Genomic DNA, 26,291 nt, shown 5'->3' on the forward strand with positions numbered 1-26,291 from the left:
CAATTATTACTTTTAGAAATATTTACAATATAATTAACCTTTTTTTTTTTCTTTCTTTTTACCTCTAATTTAAAAAAAATAATTTTACTGGAAGTAGATAGGTTCATTTTTTCTAAATGAAACCTTGCTTTTTTATATAGTTAGCTGTAACTGTGTGACATTATCGGGACGGTGGGTCAAAGGTCCGGTGTGGAAATGAACAGAACCAAAGGAAAGTGTGAAACTTTCCAGAAATCCCTGCTGAGCCGAAAGGATCTCCGTAGAATATCCTTATGGAAAAGCATCTAAACTCTGAGACACGGATTATTCTCTAATTATCAATGAAATCGCAAGTTTTTAGTTAACAGCTCGTTATTCTAATGTTTGAAATGTTCACTATTCACTCACTGGACTCTGGCCACAGGAGTGTGAACATTACTGTGTCCACTCTGGGGAGCAAAATTATGTTTTTACTCCATCCAAAATATATTCAAAAAATATTTTTTAAAACCTTGTTCCCTGATTTTATAATGTTATAAAACATATACGATTATAATCTGTATTCATCAACCTGGAATACATTCGTCTGGAAAATAAATATCGCACTTTATAGGGGTGAACTCACTGCCGTTTTCTGGGTAATCACCAAGATTCAAAAGGCCTGTCCTACAATACAATTTTAACTAACACCGATGTTTTTTGTCTAAAAAGTGGCTAAACATGGCAACTTTGTTGCCAGGTTGGCAACAGTGTGCCGACCATTGTTAACTGCAAGCGTGCGGTCGTGGCTCTGTCAGTCGGTCCTCTCTCACAGCAGAACAGAGGAAGGTAGATCAGATCAGATCGGTTTCTCAACTATCGAATGATCGCCAATCAACCAAAATGAAGGAGATTGATACAATTTATTGGCTGGCCCATTTATCGGTTATCGGTCATATATCGGTTATACTAATTGATGTGCTATTAATTGTTGGGTTTTGCTTCTGGTAACAAACCCCAAAAATTCACATTAAATACAAACCTGTCCTACATTTTCTGTTAAGAGTACACACAACGCTGGCTCATCAGAAAACAACAAAGACACCTTTGAAGGCTAACTGCCCTCTAATCTGTTTGCGGCCCCGTTTGTCGACCTCGGGCTGTTTTGTCAAAGCCAGAGGACCTGGAGGCCGAACACCTTTTGTTTCACTCGAGCAGGTCGGTCGCATCAGTGCCACGTGGCTCAGAGAAAACCGCCGTCTGATTGGCTGACCCCCTGAAACCAGAACCCGCCTAGATGTTTGAAGGACAGGAAGGACTAGAATGGCGACCTGCGACTCCCGCGCTGTTATTCGCACGGAAAACAAAAACTGGGGACTCTGACTCATGTTCACATGACGGCAGCTCCGATGAACTCGAGTGACTCAAAGTGAGACTCAGGAGAAATAGTGGCAAGAAAACAAAACAAAAAAAAAAAACAATGTTGGCATATCGTTTCACTGCTGGTAGGATAGTCAGGACATACGGTTATGATAGGTTGTAGCATGTTAAAGCCGTTTTTCTCACTAATTGTTGTTAGCATGATTGAAGCTCTAAAAACCATGGTACCCATGAAAACATGTCTGGTTATAAACAACACATTAGGGTTAGGGTTAGGGTTTCAGCTGTAGATGATTGCGCTGATATCTGCTGAGTGGCTCTAATGCACATATAGTAGGTCAAAGGTCAGAAAGGTCAAACAAAAGGCAGGGAAACAAGTTTCACAACCAGACCGATGAGGTGGTTCTCTGCACATACAGTTTATGCGCGTCTCCAAGCAAGTATGCTTGGAAACCGACGTGTGTGTGGTGAACTTTCTTCTCTTTAGCCATGAGCTAGAGGAATTTGTTTTTTTTGTCTGACACCGCGGCGCGCTTTAGCAGAGCCTGTCCGAACCGGTAGGGTGTTCACATGACGACCGAACGCCTGTTTGACTCACGGCGCACGGTCGTTGCAGATGAACAGCAACGAGAGCACCGGGTTGTGAAACCGAAACCCTCACGGTGACAGAAGACAGGAAGGAAAGGAAAACAGGATGAGAAAAATGTGTTTTCAGAAGCTTTCAATAAATGCAGCTCAACCAATGGAGTCAGGCGACACTGTTTTTCTTTTCTGGTAGATATTCAGTGATTACATATATATTTATATTAGTGTTCATAATTATACTTCTAATTATGATCATGTTGCAGATCCTTTTAAATTGAAATTTTGGCCAATAAAGGAACTGAACCTACACGTCGTTCAAAGCAAAACAATTCAAAAATGCGTTCAAGGGCTTTAATAAATTTTGCATCGATTCTTACATAATGCGGTCTTAATTATGTTTTATTGCATTCTATATCTATAGCCCAATTTTATTACACTGTTACATCATGTAGTGTTACAACTCCTGAGTCGAAGTGTTGCTCCAGTTACAAAATTCTGAGTGAAAACGGTTGAATGTATATATATTCATATACATAACAATACAACTAAACTTAATAATCGCAAATCCCTTTCCTTCTTCTTCACTACTGCATTGTGTTCCTCTATCAGATAACGGAGAAGTTTAAGGCATCATAATATGACAAAATGTGAAAACATCCACCCAGGGGATTGAATGCCTCTGCAGGAAACTGTACGCGTCTTGCAGGAGTACGGAGGAGACTCCCGGTGGTAGTAGATGCGTATCTGACGTGTAACAATAGCCGAGCGGAGAGACGCGAGAGCTTTTAGTGAAGAGTGGGATAGAGTTACGAACGATACTGAGCTCCACTCCACTCTCCAACACAAACAGATCGACTTACAGAGGAATTAATACGACCAGTCAGTCAAACAAGAGATGGTCTGTTAAAGTTGCTTTTGATAAAGTAATTGCAATTCTTTTATGACATTATTTTAGTTAAAATAAACGTATAATGTGATATGTAATGTGTTTGCCCTCCATGTTATCAGTCATTTAAAGCAAAACCAGCACAAATTGTGTTTGTTTTTTTTTTTAGGTGTGACCTGCATTTTATGAATTATGAATATTCTTTCCAAGGATAATAAAACATTAAAGGGGCAGTACTGTGTATTATCCAGGCACAATCAAGCAACTATGTCACCTTTAGTTGTTATAAAATCTACATGATCATTATATGATCATTTACAGACTAAAATTAAGAGTCTTTAAGTTTTGGAGCATTTAACAAATGAAAGAAAAAAAAAACCTGTTTATTTTGATCTGTTGACTCCAGGTTGGAGCCAGGTCAAGAAAATAATGATCAGTGGCTGATTAATTGCTGTACTTCTACTTTTAAACCAGTTTAAAGCCAAATTGCAGGAATATATTCTGATTTTATTGTTGTTTTATGATATTTTTCTATATCTATATTTTACTCCGGTTAGGCCTCTGTGTGTATTTTGTAACATCATTCCCTAAGTATGGATACTATTAATGATGTTACTGTGCCAAATATTTTGTGTATTTTACCCAAACTTGGTATTTAGCTACCAGAGTTCAAGATTTGACACTTTCAGGATGACTCACGCAGTGTGATCAAAACCAGATGTATTCAAATGAGGTAATGTCGTTAGAGGTCATCGTACCGTTTAGTCAAGTAATTGGTGAAGTTCTGTCCAAAGCCGATGACCCCCCAGTACTCCCCTCTATGGACCCCTTCGAACGCCTCGTTGTGGGGCAGGGGAACCTGTAAACGCAAAAAAAACAAAAAAAACAAGAGCAGCTTAAATATATGGCTGTTGTTTCATTTTCTGCTATTTGAAGTGAAACCTCACTACACTCTTAGGCCTGGACATAATTGTAAGTTTTTTTCCCCAATGGTACAATTACCTAATATGTAGAAAGTCACTGGGGCAGTGGTGCCCAAAGTGGGTCCTGGAGGGCCGACATACTGCATGTTTTAGTTCTCTCCCTGGTGGCAGTTTGATGCTGCACATCATATCTAGATATATTTTAAAGTCCAGCTACAAGGGCGTGCCGTGGTGGCGGAGGGGTTAGCGCGACCCACATTCAGAGGCGACGTGGCTGTCGTGGGTTGGACTCCCGGACCCCACGACGTTTACCGGATGTCTTCCCCCCCTCTCCTGTCAACCTACTTTGAAAAAGAGACACTAGAGCCCACAAAAGGACCCCTTGCAGGGCAATAAAAAGAAAATAAATAAAAAAATCCAACTACAAACTACCGGACTTACGCCGGTAAGCAACATTTTGTCACCTTCCTAAAATACTGACCTGAGTAATTGTTTTGCCGAAAGTGTTTCTTTTTTGTGTACAAAAAAAACGTTTGGAAAGTTGGAGAAAATCCTCTTGGGAAGGTATGAAACAGACACATGAACAACAAAGAGATCATTGCAAAAATTTAATAAAGGTAACATTTTAGCTTAGATCTATTGATTCCAGGTCTCCTTTGGTCGCCAAAACTTAAAGCCCGAGACCAAAGGAGCACTTTATATATCAACGGGAAGAGGACTCCACAGACTGAAGAGCCTTAGTCTCTTTTCTGCAGGAGGTGTGGTCTGGGAACATGCACTGTGCAGTGCGGTTACCCATTTAGGGGCCTTAAATGCAATCAGAATCTTAAAACAAATCCTAAAATAGACCGGAAACCAATGCCAAGAGGCTACGGCGATCTGCAGGCGGAATAACCGAGACTGAGGACAATGGATATAAAATCCTCTGCAGCAGTCTAATTCTGAAGTAATGAAGACATGGAAGAGGTGATTCATGATTGTCTCAAAGGAGATCAGAACCAAGAGAAACACATAGAGCTTGACACATTTAGAAAGATGCTACATGCTGCGTGCAGACGAAAAAGTACTGAAACTAACACCTTTTGATCTGTTGCTGTTTATCATGAGAAATTTCTATTCTATTGCCGACGGTGAGAATGAGAGCTTGGAGATAGTCTGTAGCTTTTGGGGGAACTAAGAAAACAGGAGTCGGGCCAAAAATAGGGCCCTGCGGTGCCCCACTGGGGAGATAAGGCATAGGGGATAAAATAAAATAATTTGAAGATCTTGTTTTGAGGTGAACCACTGAAAGAGCTGGACCACCAACATCAATCCAGACGAACCAGTGGTGTTTTTATGACATACGGTATCAAATGCAGCACTCGGGTCTAACAGAACCCAAGCAGGTTTGGGAATAAGATGAGTCTTAAAAGCATACTGTAAAGGTTCCAGCAACACGTTGGACTGGAAATATGGGAGGACTTGTAATGGTAAACGTGATTCTAGGCGTTTGAAAGTTTGTCAGGGTCAAGAAAGTCAGATTTAACAATTAACCTAAAACTGCTGTTCACAGATGGCAAGATAATAAAAGCTAAACTATTCTGAAAACTCTCATAATCTGTGTCAGTTCGTACTCTGCGTGGTATATGTGCAGCACGACGGCGTGCTGAAAGGTTGCGGTTCCTCCGCAAACGGAACAAAACTTTCCTAGAAGAAAGGAAGTTTGATCTATTGGAAAGGAGAACTGAAACTCTGCTGGTTAAGATTTAAACAAAACACACACACACACACACACCCCTACACACACACCTGCACATTTAAATTACTAAGTAGAGTAACTGCTGCCTTCGAAGGAACTATAGATAAAAAGTAAGGAGATTTCTGTTAGGTTGTTTATTTGCTGTAAATAATAGTCATGTCAAGAGAAAACCTGTGATTAAAGTATTTAAGGTCAACTTATTTAAAAAAAATTTTAAAAAGAAGAAGAATTTAAGTCATTTTAAGGACGCACAAACAACCTGGATATTCTAAGTGAAAACTAAAGCGAAACAGAGCCAGAGAACATCAGCTTTAATCTGTTTTAATCGTACTCCTCCGAAACGAAGCCGTACCTGGATCACGCTGGAGTTATCCAGGAAGGAGAGCAGCGACTGGCTGAATGAGCTGGACGGGGGGTAGGTGTCGTTGTTCACCACAGCAACCTTGATCCCCTTCGGATCGCCGCCGACGCACAGGCAGATGAGCGAGATCTGGATGACCGGCAGCAGGAACTGGAAACACAACGAGCTGCAAGCCCGCAGGAGATCCAACCAGTCACCAAAACAAGCTTCTGTTTGCTTCTCTTCTGCTGTTATTGATCAGAAATAAAAATAAAAAAAGGAAATACCCTGGCATTCTCTTCATCCGCACCATTGTTTTGATGACCAGGGCTCCGATGTTTCTCCCCTTCGGCAGGATGTGTCTGGCCCGCGCCTTCCAGTCCGCTGAGCATCAAATCGCAGAAAAATAATCCGTGACGCTCGGGGAGAACAGCAAGTTAACACCGTATAGTACAAGCTGATTAAACCATAATGTAAGCGCCGCCTTACAGTTCAGGTGACGGGTGTCCAAACTTTGCGTCACAAAAATTGTCAAAAGACAATTTGGCCAAAAGACTAATTTTTCCTTCTCAACAATAAACCAGAGTACTTTAACAAAACAGTCAGATTTTTTTCGTTCGTAAGGTGATCAATTATTGCAGATCCAAAACTTCAAACAGGGTTTGCAGGTAAAAGTATATACATATATATATATATATATATATATATATATATATATATATATATATATATATATATATATATATATATATATATATATATATATATATAAATATAAATGTGCTGTGAACAAAACACAGTTTCCCTAGTGCAGCGGTGCCCAAAGTGGGTCCTGGAGGGCCTGCAATCCAGTTTTCAAAATGTTTAGGTCTTGATTAAAAAGAAAAACATTTAGTCAATTCTGTGCAATAACAACAGCATTTAGGTCTCTCTTTTCTTTGTAAATTTTTTCTATTCTTAGCCAATTTTAACAAAGTGATAAAAAGCAGATTTGGGCGCGGCAAAGTTGAGTAAAAGTCGCAAGATAGATGTGGAGCTGGCAGGAGAAAGCAAAAAAATCCTGGTTACTTAAAGATGAATACTTTGACTTTTATTTGTCACATATAATGAAATTATGTTTGGTTTGGCTCAAGGACAGTTTTACACTCTAGAAATTCAATTATGGAGCTTTGAAGGGTTAAATTTACAGAACAAATATAAAAATCTCCACAAAAAAATAAGCATAAAAAATCTTACAGAATGAGCCAGAAATCCACATACAAAAATATAATGTTTTGTATTGTGGCCAATATTTTCTATTGTAAGAAATGTTTAATTTGTGATCACTTTGCCCTAATTAAAAACTAAAAGTCTTAATCTAAATCAACTACCTGTGCAGTTAGAAGCCGCACTTTGGACACCCTATGTAGGCGGAAACCATGCGTCATTTTCAGTCTACTCTGAGTTGGCCTGTCACCCAAAAAGAGATCAAGTTAAGTTTGAAACTTTTACATTACAAAATGTCAGCAATGAATGAACTATCTCTCTATTTTTAATTGCCATGTTTGTAGCATATAAACGTACTGATCTGAATAGCTTGAAAAACGTGAACGTGCTCCTGAGTAAAGAAGAAAAAAAAAAGCAACACAATCTTTCCAAAGATGGCCCACGACAGGTCGACGCCAGCGACCTGGCACCGAACACATTTCCTGAACAAACACGATCCCACTTCATACCGTATCTGTTGTCTCCAGAATGCACAAATGTCTGGATAAGATCTTCCTGATGAACCGAACTTAGAGCTGCTATTACAGGCCGTATCGCGACATGGAATCGCGAGGCCTGAAGTCATAAAGCAGCTCGGCTCAGACAAATATGGAGACATAAACCCGAGCGCGTTCAGATAAGGTTCCACTTCTAAGATTTATCACACTTGAATTAAAGAGACGGAACGAAATGATTGGGCACTAAAAGAAGGAGGATTTCAAAGTCTCTAATTCAGATGGCAAGCGTAGATATTAATTTCATTTCAACTTAACGTTTATTCAACCAGGTCTCGACTGGGATTTTATAAAAGATTTATAAAACCGATCCCTGGTCACAATCAAGACATACTCTATTTTGGAACAACATTGTGAGACATATGCCTGCAAAACGTTTTCACCAGGCAGGTTAAAAAAACCCAAACAAACTTGGAATTATGACGCTTATTCTGATAACTTTAGTCCGTGGAGTTTCATTTAAAAAAATAACATTATAACTGGAATACGTTGTGCATACATCGGTACCTGTACATTTAGGAACTTCTTCCGCAGGCGGAGTCCCAACCGCGAGGATTGGCTGACTCTCGTCCCGGCCATTCGCGAACGTTTGGCTTTTCTCCAGAGTTTCGCTCTCGGAGCTGGATTCCCGCATGGAGTTCTGGTCCGACGACTCGCACAGCTGCAAGAAGGCATGCTCCAGGGTCTGGAAGCAGCCCGCAACGGAGGTCAGAACAAGCTGCGGCGCATGGGGTTTAATTGGCGCTTTTGCGCAGTTTGTATGAGAACAGCTCAAAGAGCAGAGAGAGGTTACCTTCTCTCCATTCTTAGTCACGTCTCAGTCATTACAAAGCGAAACCGACTCCCTGACCCCGACAGGAGCCACACGCCTGAGACCTAGAGAGTACTCACCGTTGCACTGTGCTGCTTCATGACTGCATCTGGAGGACCTTCTGCCAGCAAATGGCCGTTTCTCATCAGACCAACCTTAAGAAAATGAGAAGAAAAAAAAAAACAAACATTCACAGGAGAACACTTTGATTTCGTTCCCAGTGTTTGTCTAGCAGTAAACCTATTTAAAGACAACAAGTTATTGGACATACTAAATACACGGCCGGGGCCTACGAAAAGAAGCCGACATCTAGACATATCTGTCAAGTTTCTGATAATGGTTGAGAGCACAAACAGAAAGAAGGAAATAAAATTCAAAATCCCCGTCATGTAAGAGAAATAAACTGAAATGGAAGAAAGAGCAGAGGTAGAAGTACAACACAAAGACATGGGATTTCAACTAAATCTGCTCTAATGACAAGAAACGCTGCAAACAGATAAAGGAGCGAGTTGAACATAAAAACAAATAAGCATTTTGATCCGATGACAGATTTTATTTCTTTTCTGAGTTTTTGTGATTGTTGGGTGGACAACTTGTATTATTCAAGCTTACAGTGTTTTCCGATAGTATGAATTCCTTTTGAACGTTGCAGTGTTTTATCACATTGATCCGCAAACCTCCATGTGCTTTTATGTGATATACCACCAATAAGAAATGCAACATAGTTTTCTTTCAAAACTTAAAAATCTGCTCTGATCTAAATATGGTGGAACGTTGGCTTTCATTTGGGTTTCTGTTTTGATTTCTTTTTTTAAATTGTAACAATTATATTAAATCTCGTCTTAGATCAATCTTCTAGTAGTTTACTTCTTGGTATATTTATTTGTATTTAGGTTCTTTAGAAATAATTTTGGTTTGTTTAGTTTCAGGTTCAGTCCTGTGGTGTCACGTCTGTTTCTCTTTTCACTTTTCCTCAGCCTGCCTGCCTGGTCTCCCCTCTCAGCTGCACCCTGGTTCCAAACAGCCGGCTGATCTTAGTCTGGTAATCGATCTCCTCAGCAGTGGCGGCTGGCCAGTAGGGGGCGCTTGGGCGCCGCCCCCTTTAAATTGTTTAGATAATAAATGATTTCTATTCTGAACTGCAAAATACTTAGAAATGTATTTATTCATACTGTGTGTCCAATAGACATGTTAGAATTTATTAAAATAGTAAATACATAATTCTAATTGCTCACATTGTGCACACTTCCTATGTGCAGGGCGCCGTCCTAATGAGAGTGTATGTAGGCGCATCAACTTTTGGCAAGCAGGTGATCTGAGGCTGACTTTTAATTGGTTGTTTAAGGTTTTCCACAGGGCGCAGCGCTCTGCGTCCCGGACACACCCATTTTGTTGTGTCATTACTGGTAGAGGTCAGTACTGGCTAATTTTTTTTTAAAACATTGTGTGATTGGACAATCCCCGATTCGACTCATTAGCGCAGCTGCAGTTCGTTAGGTCGATTCACGTTTACGTTTGCATTAAGCAATGCATTTTACTGCTTTCCGTGTTTGCTATTTCAAAATTCTGGCACGGAGGCAATGTGGACAACAACTGGGGTAAGAGACTTAAAACATCTTTCAGAAAAATGCAAACGGCACGAAAACAGCCGCAGCCACCTAGACAATGCAATGAAGCTAAGTTTTTGGGGGAAACTTAGCATAGCTGAAAGGTGCTTTTCAACTCTGAAAAGAATCAAGACTTTTCTGAGAAACTCAATGACTCAGGACAGGCTGAATGCATTGGCCATGTTGTCAATGGAGAAAAGACTAGTCACAGAGATGACTGACTTTAACAAGAATGTAATTGAGAAATTTGCAGGGCAGAAGGAAAGGAGGGCAAAATTCATGTTCAAATAGTGCTATTTTTTAAGATTTGTTTTGTTTGTTTTTCATTTGTTTGTTTGTGTGCGCCCCCCTCAGTTTTTTTTAGCACCAGCCGCTACTGCTCCTCAGTATTAAGGTTCCTCAGCTTCTGCCTCACTCTGCTGGAGTCTTCTTGCTGCTTCAACGGTCCTGGTCTCCCTTTGTTCCACTTCTCCTGATTACTTGTTGCTCTCGTCTCCCGACTCCTCCCAAGTTATTGTTAGTTTTTTTAATGATTCATCACTAAAGATATTTTATCATGATGAAATCTAAATATACAGTTTAAGGCTGTAGTTTCTCAAAATGTGAAACAATATGGTGGACATGGTAAGACTTACAAGCCAACTGAATAAAAAGTAATCTACGTAATGCACAAAAAGATGTCAGAGCCTAGATTTCTGGTGCACACATGCCATAAACTAAAGCAATGTGCAATATCTGACATTGCTAACCTGTTACAGGAGATGCTATAGTATGAAAAGTATTGATAAAACTCCCGTTTTCTAGGTCGCATCAAAGTGACATGGCAAAGTTTCAATAGCCAGGAGAGCTCATTTCTTCTCATTCCCAAAAAGTAGAGCAGAGCATATTTGTGATGTTTATTACATGACCAAAGCATTCCTCTGGCAAGGGATTAAAAAAGCCAATTAGCAACTACATTTGGGTCATTCTGACTCTGCACATCAGTTTTTGCCTTGTCATCATCGTGTACTGGAAGGTAAGCAAAGCATAACTGCCTTGAGTTTTCATGAGTTAGCTAGCTAGCTAATTCAGCGGTACTGTTAGCTCCAATGGAAACCAAAAACCACTTCTGACTAATTTTCAAAGCTTAAATCTATTTTTTTAAAACAAGGCAAAGAATATAGATTATATAGGACCCTGTGACATGATCTAGAAAAAAAACATTTAGCTTTGTCACCAATAAACCAGCATTTTATTTTTGTGCTAACTATTAGCAGTAAGCAAAAATAAGACTATATATATATGTAACGTAATAAACAAATATAAAACCACAATTCTGTTTGACTGAATGGCTTACAGAGAAAAGATTTTCAGTACGAGGAAATGGCACTGATTCTTCTAGAGAATGAAAACTGTACTGAACTGAACGAAATCGTTGTCTTCAATTAGCTTAGCTAAACCTGCTCTCTCCATAAGGTAATCTACACCACATAGCTTTGGTTGGATTGCAGAAAAGCTAATCTGCATTGCAAACATTCACTTGCAATTTAACTTCTTGGATTTTATAAAGAAGATTACTTGTAAAACAATACATGAACTCAAAGAATTATTGGATTTCTGGTGAACCTGGAGTTAGTTTTCTGAGAAAGTGACTCAACGTTAATATGAAGACAAAGGGCTTTTTGACTTCCTAACATCATTTTCATGCAAATGTGATCATTCTTATGTCCTCTTTCAACTTCAAGTTTTACAAAACTCAGAAAATGTTTTTTTTTTAAGTCAATTTGAACAAAAATCTGTTACAAACCCCAAACTATGAACTATGTTGAGCATATACTGTGCGTCTTAATTCCTTACTTTGTTCCTTTTCTCGCCATTTGGAAAACCCAATGTTTGTTCCCAGTATCCTCCAGCTGAGGCACATCTACCTGGTATGAACTTCAACTCTTCATAATGGGTGACAACAAGCATAAGGGTTGATTAACGTTTAAAAATAACAAGCCACTGCAGTTTTACAGCACGTTTAAACTCGCTTAAAGCCGTTATTAATTATGGCAGCGATCTACACCGCGTGAAATCCGCCAACCAGAGCAGAAGACATAAAGAAACACACAAGTGAGCCTTTGTGCATCCTCATCCCGCCGTACCCTCACTGAACTTGAACTCATGATCCTGCTGTCAAAACCAATAAAAACTACAATTCATCTCCAGACTCATTATTCTGTGAAAGAGTTTTGATCTATAGATGATCTGATAGTTCTCTTTCATGCCTGGCTCCATTCATTTTGTTGCAGTGTGTGCACGTCTGCGCCTGTTTATATCTGCTTACCACGTTGGCTTGCCTGGCCTCCTCTATATAGTGCGTAGTAATGATGACAGAGACTTTCCCCGTCTTCACAATCTCCACCAGATGTTGCCAGATCCTAGAATCAAAGATGGAAAAGAAAAACACAACGCGTTACATAACACCTGACCTGTGCACGAATGGAGTTTTCCTAAACTCGCGGCTCACATGCTTTACCAGCAGCAGGCCTGCTTCGAGCCGTCTGATCCGGCCAGGCAGTGTGATTACGCAACAACGCCGCAGCAACACCCCGCAGGGCTGGATTACAAAAAAAAAACATGCCCGCCTTTCTCAGGAATAATCTAAACCGCTGGCGTTGACCTTAACTGGTGAAACTTTTCACCCTTCTGCCAGGTTGTAGCTGTCAGTGCACCATTACTGTCAAGCAGGTTAGCAGAATGTCAGGCATTTACCGGCGCTGTCGGTGTGAAGGTAATATCAATCTGTGTAGATTATCTTTTGGAAAGATAAACTGAACTTCAATCTGTGGGCAGTCATAAAAAGTGGCCTCAGACGAATTTACTAATCCTAAAATTACAATAAGTTATCAATGCTGAAAATACTTAATAATAAAATATGGTGTATTCATTGCTGATTATAATTACATAATAAGGTGCTTTAGACATATAATTTAAGTATTCATATTAAACAAATAAATGGAAACTTACTCTTTATTCATCATGTTTGTGATAGATCTGTCCAGGGTGGACACAACACCGCAAAAACTCAAAATCTTTCCAAGTTTTTCTTTTTATCTGGTTTATACTGCAAATATTTTGCTACTCTGGAAATAAGACAAATTTTGAGCAAGATGATGGAGCTAGTTTTAAGTCAATAATTCCTTAATATTTATGAAAAATGTACCAGATCCTCTGGCAAATTACTCATAGATTCACTTATAAATGTCTAGCTATAAGCAAAATAATCGGCCAGTGGAGCTAGTATTTTTTCTTCTAATCAGTATTAAGAAATTATTGACTGAATTTAAGCTCTTATCTCGCTGAAAAGTTACCAGTAAATTAGTTTCGTCTTATTTGAAGTGTAAATAAAATACTTGGTTTCAGTACAGCCCCAAGGGGCCCTGTATGAATAATCAGGAATACATGATGAAATGAATATACGGATGTTTTTGACATCATGATTTTCTTGAAATTCATTAAGCATCAGAATAACATACCGCTGTCATTTTCCCTCATGTACAAGCATAAGTATTAAATAAGCATGGCCTGGTTCCAGACATGTTTCAGTTGAAAAACCCATCAAATTTTCAATTTTTTTAATGAGATGCCAGCTTAGTATTGTCTTATCTGCACCTGCTGCTGTGCACTGCAAGTCAGTGTGCTGAAAGAAGTCTTTTCCCCTTGCTTACAGTCATGTCAGCAGATTTTTTAAAAAGTGCTGCATGTCCAAAGAACCAACTTCATCTGACCGAGCACTGAAGAAAATCTTCTAATAATAAAGAATGAAGGTAAAGATAGAAAATTAGAACCGTTGCAGCATTTCAAGAGGAAATTCTACTGTATTTTATGTCCCTAAAAAGATACGAATAAATTCACAGAAATGGCTCCATTTCAAAAGATTTTATATATTGGTTTCAGAAAAAAAAGGGTTTCAGAAAAATGATTAACTCTTTTAGTTGATCAACAGTCATTTTGTTAAGCCCAAACTTTACCTTTGGTGCTGCACGCAATATAATGGTTTGAACTAAAAACATATTTTGTTTACAACCTTTGATCAATTAAACATGTTACAATTAAATCCTGAAATTAGGTAAGAAAACTGAAAATGATGTGGCATTGATGCTCAACGTTATCATACTGAGAGAATATCTTATTGACCCACACCTATGTTCTGCAGATAACATAACGCGCTGCGGAGAAAAACAAAAGCTACGGCAATAAACTTAAGTTGATGACTAAAGCGATCAGCAACAAATTGATAAGGCGATATAAAAGGATTTAACATGAGGATTTGATTATTCATTTATGAGATGGCATGGTTCCAAAGAAACATTTTCCAGCTGATAAAGTTGATGCTACAGTTTAATGTAAATACTTTCTTGCTCATCTACTTTCAAGCATTTGGAACCGAGATGATATTCATCATCGTGTCGAAAAAGATCCATCCGATCATCTTTGCTCAATTTAAACTTATCACCAGAAAGGAAAAAATATATATAGAGATAAAATCCTTGTAAAGACATGAAAAAAGAGACATTTGTTTAGAAAGACAAGAATTAAAAAAGAAACTATCAATATTACTTCTATGTAAAACAAAACAAAAAAACAAAATCCAACTAAAATACAAATCCAGTCCAAACCAGATATTTACATGCGTAGATAAAGATGCTGAATTATACAAAACTTTTAGCTTTGCTGAAGTTTTGGCCCATTCCTGGAACGAAATCAAATATTTCTGATGGCCCCTCTGCTGTCCTTAACCTACTGCAAGGTTTCCCCCAGTGGTATTATAAGCCTGGCGGGCCACCAGGCTTTACTTCCTGTTGTAACTTCCTGATTGTTATGTTGTGACGTTCTGAGGTGTTATGTTTTGTATGAAGTGCACCAGTCCCTCCTGTCGCAAAACATGCACACATGATGCTGCCACCAGCTCATTTCAGATGTGGGATGTAAAAGCCATGACAAAGTTCTGAGATCATCATCTAAAGGCATTGCAAGCTTCATGCGAACTGCTGACTAGAAAATAGAAAAATCTCCCAAAACATCTCTAATCTCTCTAGCATTTAGGAAATAAAAAATAATTTTCCTAATGCTAACTGAGCTGAAACAGGTAAACTTCAGTCTGATTGAAATGTGACCAAAAAAATGTGATGTGGTTTCTTTTGTTTAAATATACAATGTATGCAAATATTTGGTTCCATCAGACCTTAAGGATTTATACCCAGTTGGGCCTCAGTTGTATCCCTTTGTCTCCCTTTAGTGGGTTGTGTTTGTGTAAGGGCATCTGGAAAGTTCCACATGATGGTGAAGCGCAGTCTGCAGACCTGCTGCATGACTCACAGAGAACAGACAGGCGGCTACGTACTTGGCTCTAAGCACGGGGTCCACTCCAACCGTCGGTTCATCCAAGATGAGCAGCTCAGGATTCTGCAGCAAGGCAGCTCCGAGAGACACCCTCCGCCTCTGACCCCCGCTGTGACGCACAGGGACAAAACGTGAGAAAAAAATACACAGGACGATCCTTCGCCAGTGCCGCCGGTTGTTTCGTAACTGGTTGATCTTATGCATGCCGCTCGATCCAGAGGAAGGCGAAAAGGTGGGAGCTGGAAGCTTCCGGAACAAAACGGTCAAGACAAACCTGCCTGGTGGTACAGAGGTAAACAACAGCTAACCACAGGGGTGACATCGTCTAAAAACATCCTCTTTGTATGTAATATTTAGCAAATCACAACTGAGAAAATGCATCTAACATTGCATTTTAATCAAATATGACATAATAAAATAATTAAATGCACAAAACACCATTGTAAAGGCTACATATGCAACATGTTTGTGCATACCAGACATATTTTAGTGAGGTGTGTATTATGGACTTTCCTATATTAGGCCACAGCATTCACACCCGCAAAATAAGACTTCATTACTGAATAAGGTAAAGCGGCAGGGAGAGCTGAAACAATTTAATAATAAAAAGAACAAGATGAAGACTAACTAGTCATAAAATGCACAATTTGATCTTTTTTTATGTATATGTTTTCCAGATGAAGCTTCGTCCCTTCATCTTTTCAAAATATAACACCAGAGGACACTGAAGCGAATTTTTACACCAAATTAAAGAGAAACAAGAGAACTTTATCAGCATCAGAACCGTGATAGAGCTTATACAGAACACAACAACGTGAAAAGGTGAAACTTAATAAAATATAGTTCCACCCAGTTTAAGTAATAGTAAGTCTAACAAGGGATTTCAGTTCTGTCAACACTGCAGTGAACATAATAGTCATAAAACGGCAGCATAATTGAACTTTCCCCCGTGCGCTTATCAGACAAGCTCTGACTGCTTTGTTGCTTTACAGCCTCTCAGGAGAAGAGATCATGTTTGTCCGCCTATGTGGGTTCACTAATACAGATAACTTGAGGTTCAAAGTCCACAGAACATCATTAACTGGCTCTGTCGTACAATAAAATGCTTTTAGCCTCGACCAGGTGCACATCCGAGTGCGGGATCTTTAAAGTCGTTACTAAATGTAAAGTGCCCGTAAAGTGGTACATGAGTTTTACCTGAGCTTTCGAACTAGGCTGTTTTTCTGAGGTAGATGCAGGAAGTCAATGAGGAAGTTCATGCGCGCTTGGGTTTCCTTCGATGTCAGGCCATGGATTCGTCCAAAGAAAGTCAAGGTGTCGCTAATGGTGAACTCGTTGTACAGCGCCAGTTCCTGTGCAACACAAACATACCTGTGTTGTAACTAGTTTCGTGTGTTTTCCTACACTAGAAGCAATAAAAACCCTGTAGGTTCCACTTCAGCAGATGTCTTGGGATATCAGTCTTTCCACATGTTGTTGCGTGATTCTTTTATGAACGCACAAAAACATGAATTTTCACGATAGCGTACAATCACTTATGTTTATTCAACGTGTTAAAGACACGACTAAAAAATGTGTGCTTAACAAGAAGAACGTTTGAAGTGATGTTCTGGCGAAGGCCTGTTTGGTGGGGCAGTTGATGTGTAAAAAAACAAGGTCAGGGTTCAAATCCCAGCATATGAAGCATTCTCCTTGTGAATGTGTGGTTCTCTCTTGGTGCTGCGACTCCCTCCATAGTCCAAAAATATGCCTGGTAGGTTAACTAGTCACTCTGAAATGCCTTTAGCAGTGACTGTGTGTGACCATGGTTGCTTGTCCTACCTGTAAAACTAAAGATTTCAAGTAACAAACAGGTAAAATCCTACATGCAGTTGATAACTCTTTTTGCATTTTGTTTTCTGTATGAATGCTGATTCGTTTATACAAACCCTTTTAGATCGACCTTTAGACTTGTACCACAATGAATTGGTAACAATATTCACGTAACAAATTATGTTTCCCAAAGGAAGGCGACTGATGGCCCACGGCCCCCAACCTCCATTTCCTGTTCCCTTAATCATTGGCTTCTGAGTAAATAATCGCCCAGAGCTAACAGAGTTGTTATTAAAAAGGTTATAAAATAGAGTTTGTGAACATTACAGTCAGCGCTTTGTGTAATGTTTTAATATGGTAGAAGTTTGCTTTGATTGCAGCCAGTCAGGCCAGCTGTTTTCTTCATCTGCGGCAGAGATGTCAAACTCAGTTTCACTTTGGACCATATCAAAAATCTGAATGTCCTTAAAGGGCCGGTTGTGCCAGAATGGATTGATAAAACTCATTATAGTTTTAATAATGAGTTAAAATATTAATAAATAGCCGTCCCTCTGGGATTTTGTGATTGTTTTTGGTGCTTTTTGTAATCAAAATCACATATTTTGTGAAACTAAGTTAGAAATATTTAAGGAGTTTTATATTTTTTGCTAATGTATGATGTTAAATGTGACTTTTTATCACTTGTCTACTTCTTGACATCAGAGGCAGCAGTCAGTTAAACTCAATGTTTTTGACCAATTTTGAGGAAAACTTGCAGTAAAATCAGAATAAATGTGGGGATGTGTTCATTTTGTGTGGATCTTCAGGATTTGTGAAAAACTGGAGGGACTTACTGATGTAATTTTGGAGTCTAGAGGGCCACATGAAAAGCTGCGGCGGGCCGGATTTGGCCCCGGGGCCTTGAGTTTGACACCTGTGATCTACGGCCTCTCGTGAGAGCAGATCACGGAGGTGGAAAAGACTGATGTCCTGCAGGTAAGTTATTAACCGCTATTGATCCTTAACTAGAACCTGATATCTAAAAAGTTAGGAGTAACACATTAAGACCTATACCGGAACAAATTTGAACATTCAAAGACGAAAAAAATGCAATAACCATGCTTTAAATGTCATTTAAATATACAAAAAAATCTAAGATTAAGACTGCATTTCCTTAAAAAAACACAAAAACATCCAAATTATTAGAGTATACAAACACAAAATATTTCCCTATGACATGACATTCATGTGGTTTACTATTTATTGGTGACATCTCTTGTTGAGTTGTAGGAAAAGAAATATCTTGGCATCAAAGAAAAGTAACATAGCGCCACATATTTCACATGTCAGTTCTGTCTCTCTATATGTGTCACACTGTGTGGATGAACAGGACGCCTAAGGCAACATGAGGGCAGATAGCATGCATGCCACTGCCCAGATCTGAACTCTAGTTTGACAGTAACGAGTTCACACTGCAGGTTCACATCGCCTAGCAACACAGGCTAAATTACTGAAGCCCCGGCGCGAGGCAGGGATTTTTGGTCCTAAAGAGCAGCTCACTGACATAAAAGCTGGCTCTAGAGTTTTCTGTAAAAAAAAACACTGACATTAAAGCTGGGTCACACCTAAAATCTTCCACAATCCTACACTTATGAAACTGTTATGTGAGAAATCTGTGGATTTGTAACAAGCTAAAAATCAAAACCTTGTCCGAAGGGTGACAGCAAAGTGTAACAGAGTTTTATTTTCCATAGAATGTTTTTTGAGTTAATGTGTCTGTTGTTCCAAAACATTCGAGACTTTTGAGTGAATGATTGTAAGGGACGTTTTGCAGTTTACCTGTGGCATGTATCCAACCATCTTCCCTGGGACCTCATGTCCAGGAAATGCAGGCGGCTTCCCTAACACAGTGATGTGCCCTCTTGATATTTTCAGTGTTCCTACAATACATTTTAAAAGTGTCGTTTTTCCACATCCACTGGGACCCAAAAGGCCATAACTGCAAAACAAAATCATGAACACACGTGAGCGTGAAACTAAAGACGATTTTTTTACGTACAAACAAGGTAAAAAACAAAACAAAATTCTACTACCAGCACATTCTGTAACAATTTCCGTTGCACACGTGTCACTCGGCTCATCAGGTTTGGATGCAAGCTGTGTTGAACATGATCATGTTAGATTGATTAAAGGCTTTTGGTGGAGACATAATCATGAACCTGAGGGACCATGTCAGGTATGGTAGAAATGTTGCTAGGTGACTGAGTTTTCAGTGCAGATTCTCAGCTTCTGAATATTTCCACTGAAAATTATTATTTTATCCATCTACATAAATACGGAAAATACTTAACAACATTGAAAAATAATCCAATAGGTCTTGGTTAGAGAGCTTGGTTCGTTTAGGTATATGAATAATGTGCAGCTATGAGCCCGAAAAACTTGGCGAAGAGGCAAACTACTGTCATTTCTTGTGTTGTAGCATTTAGCAAAAATATTTATAACTGTTGTTGTGCCATAAGTCACTTGAATTTTTAGTAGACATGCTATTTTCTTATTGTTTACTAGTCTATCATAGTTATATCACAATTTTTGCTTATTTAGCTTAACTTTAAGAGTAGAGATACAAGGAGAGCTTAGCTAAGCTAAATGGAGAAAATGGCAAGTATACCCTTGTAAAATTTCATCATGATTTTACGATCTTGAAATATTTATAAGTGAAAATGGAAGGTGTATTATACATTTATTTTTATTGAAAAGAATATGATACTCTGAAAAAGATAACTTGAAATAAAGTTTATGGAAATTACCGGTATTCAGGGCCATGAATAATTTAGCTTAGAATAAAAGTTTTAAAGAGCAAATAGACTTAATTGATCTATTTTTACGGTAAAACATATTCCAATCAGAGTCTTAAATTTTTTTAATTAAAAACTGTTTTAGCTTTTAGATCCATTAATGTTTCTAAAACTTAAAAACATGTTTATGATAAGACGCGATAGCAGTTTAGACTTCCTGGGCCTGTTTTCAAAGAAAAGGTAGGCTACTCCATATCTATTTCCCTAATATTAGCTTTAATTACATTTGATGCTACTCTAAGAAAATCCAAGCTCTTAGAATTTCTCATGTTGTTTTAACAACCATATGGATGAAAATATTGTCATCATAAACAAGTTTATAACAACACGGTTTCTGGGTTGTCTTTTTTTTTTTTACACAATAGTTAAAGCGGAAAACAAAAGTTGTCAGGTTTGATTTTTATCATTCTTTATTAAATCAAGACATGCTATCACAGCACATTTCGCATATTCTTAAGATCAATACTATACAAGAACAGACAAATGTGTTCTATTACCCTCGCTAGAACAAGAACAAGTCCTAATGAACTAAAGTGCAGAACTCTGGGTTCCTCATAGTTCCCTCTCACTGCAGGGTTTGATTGTGATAGTTGGACACCGCAAGACAAAACGTTCTCAACAGAATATGTGTCCAGGAAAACGTGTAAGAACCCCTCAAGCCAGGGTTGCAAGAACAAAATAATGTCATTCTTTTCTTGCAGCCCTGGGAGGGAGAACAAAGTTGCCTGTTCTTCTAGCACACATACTTGCAATACCCTAATGACTGTTGTGACTCACTTTGAATGTTACATCATCCTTTTGAGAAACACCATGTCATTCTGCACTACATGCTGTGGTTTAAGCAGCATGTTGTGCAGTCTAGATGGTCTATCTCTATGCAGCAGACAAGCGAGGTATGGTGCAAGATGTGATTATTGTGCTAAATGATTTAACACGGTCTGAAGACGTCTTGCAGTGTTTGTAAAGCACTTAACTTATATGGTTCTGTACAGTGAATTTGATTCATTATTTTGTGCATGTTTGAGGTAGATAGATAAGAATCCTTGTTGACCTGATATCCTTTTCTCTCCAGAATCAGAAGTGACCTGTAATCTGAACCTGAACATATTTCTGAGTGAACTGTACTTTTGTCATTTCAAGAATTTAGGTCAATATAGAAAAAAGTCACATGTAAATCCTCTATTACTGGGCTCAGAAATGACGAAGACAAAAAGCGGCGACAGTGGACAAAGGACAGAAACCAGAAGCTAATTTTCCAAGAAGCTGAAAGCTGCGGTGTCGCAGAACATACTGCGGCACTTAGGAGTTAGCACTCCTAAGTGCTAACTCCATTAGCACTTAGGAGGGGTGCAATTTTCTTTTTTCCACAAAAACCAGCCAAAAACGGTATGTACCGGCGGTACCCTGATTTCTAAGCAGGAAGGTGACGAGTTTGGCGACTGATTAGTCAAATGAATGACAAAAGGAGAGGGCGAGCGGCCTGCCAGCAGCTCTCTCCAGAATGCAAACATCATTTGCATGGTGAGCAAACCTTGGATGACCAGGAAGAGTACAAGTCCCTGACTCAATGCCTGCCAGTGCTACGAGGAGGAATGCGCAATCTAACTCTGATGTAGACCAAAAAAGTGATCTCTGGTCCACCATAAACCTAAGTTTCAGTTCTATAGAAGTGAACTCTAGCAAATCTAACTAATGGGGAAAATTACTCATGGTCTTTTACCAAAGACAAAAGAGAAATCCTACAACTTCTAATTTCTGACACCACTCCATTTTTGTTTATATTTCATGAAGTGTTTTCTTCATTGGTTCTTAGTGCAGTGCCATCACAGGCAAGGGGGTAAACAGGCTTTTCAAAGGATTCAGTTTGTCTGACACGGTGCAGAGTGAAAGCGAACCTCTCCAACTAAAAATGTAACAAATATTGTAATTTTGGTTCCCAATCGACCCGAGTCTAATGGATGGTCAGGTGTGAAAACCCCCTTAAACGTGACAGTACTCACATCTGTCCCTGTGGTACGGTCAGGTTAAGGTTGGTCAGGACCTTTAGCTTTCCGTACGACCGGCATACGTCTCGGCACCGAATTGCAACGTTGTCCGGTGCGGCAGGCAGAGACGCTTCCACGTCTTTTTTCATGTTTCCCTCTGTCATCTGGAAGAGAGCGGACAGTTTATTAAAGGACATCAGTGAAAGTTCACGCTACGGATCACTTGTCCTTTACTATATCAGCTCCTCATCAAACATTTGCACCTTACAATCTGTGTCTCAATGTGTGATAAGATTGAGACGTGAATGTGCGGCTATATCTCTGCAAAATACCTCAATTCAGAAAACCGTTGCACATTTTTTAAAGACTGCAGCCAATTTAGAGCAATACATTGTTGGCATTTTCCACTGCAGATGCAATCTACTATATAGATAAGATTTATAATAGCAAATTCTTGACTAAATAATTCAACTTCTAAAAAAAGAACTAGGGTTTGTTTTGCTTTTTACAATAATGTAAAAAACAAAATGTACCCATGTATAGTGTTTATACATGTGTATCAGCACAATACTTATGACTAATGAAGCTACCCAAAACATACACTAGGTTTCATTTTTTACATTTTTTATTTGTTTGAGCTACTGCCCTGGCTTTGTGAAAGTCTGTTGCTAAGACAGAAAATATAAAATCTCCCACAGTCCACCAGCATTCCTTGAATTGCTTCATGTTTGTCTTTGTGTGCATATTTACAAATCTTACGTTTAAGACGGAGGAAAAAATGCCACAGGAGCACATTTTGTTTTGGCATATTTTGGTTCCAGGAACATTGTTTGCCAAACGTAAATCGGTTTCATTGTTGCTTTGTATGAAAAAGCAAAAAATATTTCCGTACTCGACAAATTCATTTTGTGGAAATGCCCACTTGTTGCTCAAGTTACAACATGCATTTTTGTGTATCTTGGCAAATATTTATAGAAGTGTTTTGCTGCTGCTTAAAAAGAAGCTAATTTCACTTGTTTCACAAAGAGGCTCAATCCTGAAATTATTCATTTTGAGAAACTCCTTCAAGCATATTTTCCATCATTTATTATGAAGTAAAGAGCAACAAACCAGCATGCTGTTGACTGAATAAATGTTGGGTTTGTTTCGTGGCTTGAATGGCTCCATTAACTGGGTCTACAGGAAGTGAATGATGGGTTGGTAAACTTATGACCCCCAGAAACCACTGAGTTCACTCTGCGGTGTCTTCTAGATGCAGATTCATGACTGTTGTACTATCAAAGGCACAGACAAAGATGTTTTCACCAATCATTTTGTACTCTGTAATCAAACCTGTCCTTCTTTTCATTAGATTCCTGTAGAATTCCAGTATGAAGTTTTTAGAAAGACAGTTTTTAAATTGGCAAACAGGTTTAAACTTTGTCCAAATAGACAGTCAAGTGGGAAAATCATCAGAAAAATAAGCCACTTAAACAAAGAACAATCCATTTTTTTATATCAGCTGAATTGAGGTAGCAGTCTGATCAGATTTTGTACAGTCTGCACTCGGTCAAAAGTCTGCTTGGACTTCTTCTGTGGTTACAATTTGTACTAATAGTGTCGGAGAGGAGTTGTGCTTTGGAAATGCTGCAATAAGGTCAGCGTGGTTATTTGTCTTACACCGACAGGATTGCTCAGATCCGAGTTGTGTCTAAAGGAATAAACTTGCCTATATGTGGTGAATTGGCCTGGATGGAACAAAATTAATGCTGTAATTTGTAACTTTCCTTTCTTCAGTTTCCTCAGTCTGGTCAAGCAGGTGTCTGAAGGCGAACAAGCCATCTGTTTCTGGAACCTTTTCTTTTTCCAGAGATTTATTAATCATTTTAACTGCTAAGAATGTAAAACCTAGTGGAACATTTAAATCGCTTAGAAAAACATTAAATTTTTTATGTGAAAGTTAGTTAAAAAGTTTTTTGTTTTGTTTTTTGGAGCTGATGAACAATTAGACAATTTCCCCTTGATTTTCTTTGATTGGATCAGCAGGACAAATACAGAAATATATTGTTGTTTTTCTTCCTGATCGTTAAAATTAACACGTCCCAGAGTTTTCATTCTATAAATGCACCAATTAATACCTTGTTTTTGGTGCAGTTTTTGTTTTGCTTCATAAGCGTATCTAACCGTTACACAAGTGTATTCGCAGAATAAACTTGTATTAAAATTCACAGTTTATTCACTGTCAATGATATAATTTTTCCCCCCTCAATATTTTCAAAGTTTTATTCATACTCTCAGACAAATCTTTGTCTGAAATAATGTGCTTTAAACGTATGAACTTTCACTGCCGAAAGGACAAAAGAAGTATGGATTCAAGCGGTGCAAGTCACTCAGATACTTTGTTTGAGTTTCATTCCTACAGAAAAAAACGAACCTTGTTTGTTCGACCTCTACTTCAGGACGCGGCCACCAAATCACTTAGGGTGAGATCCAGGTCCATTCTTTCAGAATTTGTAAGCAGGAACCCAAACTACGTTGCCCCTCACCCTGAAAAGCACCAGAGAAGCGTCACGTCGCAAAGCACCTACGGGAACGTACTCGGACATTCCTCGCGATATGCTTGCATCACCGCCTTCCAGCCATCAGGACACAAATTATGTGGTTCCAAAAACAACCAGGAACCCAGTAAGCTGTAATCACAGCATTTCTTTTGCGGTTTCCCCCCAAACTAACTTCCTCCTTTAATCCGGAATCTCTCATTTTCCAGCAGGGAGATTAGAGGGATTGCATTGCATAATCTGGAGCATTTGCTCGGTCTACCCTTTGCTACTGTAGCCTAAATATTTCACCCTTAATACACTTCTGCTCTGCTTCCTACTTTTGTATACATACATAGAAACTAAACTGTGTAGGAAATGTTGACATTGCATTGCTGATGAAGATTTGATGGAGAATTCCAGCAATAAGACTCACCCAGGAGAGAAGACGTGGGTAGAAAGTGAACGGTCCAGAGGCTGCAGAGCAACTGACTCCTGACTGTGCATGTGAATGTCACTTGACACAAACATCTCAACTAAGTTGTAGAACAGGTTTTAGTTCACGAGCCAGCAGGTGGAGAAAGGCATGCTTCCTTCTTTAATAAATACTCCGTTAGAATAGCACACACAACACACACACACACACACACGCACAGAGAGAGAGAGCTAAATCTAACCCTTAACCCAAAAACAACGCTTCATTTTATGGGGTCCATGCTTTGTGTCCCATAAGGACCAATAGGTCCCCTCGGCTTGGTGTGTGTCAGGTGAACGGTCCTTACAAAGTATCAAATACAAGAACGCATTTTGCTCTTCACGGTTCAGCAGCTGCCTTCCAAAGCACCGATTTGAAAATAATAATAAAAATAATAATGACGAAGATGACTTTTTTTTTTTTTTTAGCTCCCAATTTCCGATTTTGATCCGAATCCAGATGTCTCTGCTCCAATCGGAAGACGGGCTGTAATTAATGGAAACACTGGACTGGTTCTCTGCACTGTGAGAACCCACTTCCTCCCTCTGATACTGACCTAAGTGAACCCAACAGGTCTGCTCTCGTTCACCGCTCGCCCCGCTGGGGTGATCAGGAAGAATTCCTACCTCTCCTGCCAAGTTGCTTGGGACTTGCGTCATCGCCGGGTGAAAGAAAACGAGCTCTCCTGCGTAGACTCTTTAAAAAAGCGGAAAGTCGCGGCCAGTAAAAGAGAACCGACTGCTCCGAGGCCGGCCAATCACAGAGTATTTATAAGCTACGCTTCGGGCCGACCCTCCACTTTCACTTCTCCCCCTGACATAGCAGCGCGTCACGCAGGATGTGAGCCACTGATGTCTCTCCCCCCCCCCCCCCCCCCCCCCCCTCCGCCTCCATCCAACACCACCTGCGATAAGGCGCATCCTTGCTCCCTTTGCGCATAAACCTATTCCTAAATATTTGACACATAAAGTTTGTCATCGCATGAGAGAAAACGCCAAAACATGACACGGCTGCTTCTGGTTGCGTGCATCCAGCAGAGTTGAACTCCATCCCGGTGCAGCGGCGCATCAAGGCCCGCTCTATAGAGGAGGAGAGCCTCGATGCGCACCGAAAGCATTTTTTTTGTGTGTGTGTGCATTTCTTCTTTTAAAAAAAATCAAAAGCAACTTACCAGCTGCTCCCGCATCTCGGTGGAGTATGCTGGGCCGGTGATGGTCGCATCTTTCCGGCCGGAAGCCTCCGCAGCCATGGCAGCCGCAGCGAGGAGGAGGAGGAGGAGGAGGAGGAAGAAGAGCAGGAGGAGGAGGGAGCTGG

At 39.4% G+C, this 26,291-nt stretch overlaps 1 protein-coding gene across 3 annotated transcripts in view; it reads right to left on the minus strand.

Moving 5' to 3' along the window:
* The window catches only part of abch1 (ATP-binding cassette, sub-family H, member 1), a 39,574-nt gene extending 13,283 nt beyond the window's left edge, over positions 1 to 26,291 (minus strand). The window contains exons 1-11 of one of the 3 annotated variants that reach the window (XM_032553535.1): positions 26,149 to 26,291; positions 22,002 to 22,150; positions 18,986 to 19,145; positions 16,553 to 16,707; positions 15,357 to 15,464; positions 12,297 to 12,390; positions 8,462 to 8,536; positions 8,078 to 8,255; positions 6,098 to 6,194; positions 5,823 to 5,997; positions 3,568 to 3,668 (exon numbers count right to left, since the gene is read on the minus strand). In XM_032553535.1, coding sequence (XP_032409426.1) covers positions 3,568 to 3,668; positions 5,823 to 5,997; positions 6,098 to 6,194; positions 8,078 to 8,255; positions 8,462 to 8,536; positions 12,297 to 12,390; positions 15,357 to 15,464; positions 16,553 to 16,707; positions 18,986 to 19,145; positions 22,002 to 22,150; positions 26,149 to 26,226 — 1,370 coding nt within the window. In that variant the 5' untranslated portion in view covers positions 26,227 to 26,291. Of the gene's footprint in view, positions 1 to 3,567; positions 3,669 to 5,822; positions 5,998 to 6,097; positions 6,195 to 8,077; positions 8,256 to 8,461; positions 8,537 to 12,296; positions 12,391 to 15,356; positions 15,465 to 16,552; positions 16,708 to 18,985; positions 19,146 to 22,001; positions 22,151 to 24,938; positions 25,106 to 25,603; positions 25,762 to 26,148 lie in introns of those variants that run through there. The other 2 variants (XM_032553536.1, XM_032553537.1) reach the window with 2 other exon arrangements.

This window comes from Xiphophorus hellerii, chromosome 22 (assembly GCF_003331165.1).
Source record: "Xiphophorus hellerii strain 12219 chromosome 22, Xiphophorus_hellerii-4.1, whole genome shotgun sequence".
NCBI classification, from domain to species: Eukaryota; Metazoa; Chordata; class Actinopteri; order Cyprinodontiformes; family Poeciliidae; genus Xiphophorus; species Xiphophorus hellerii.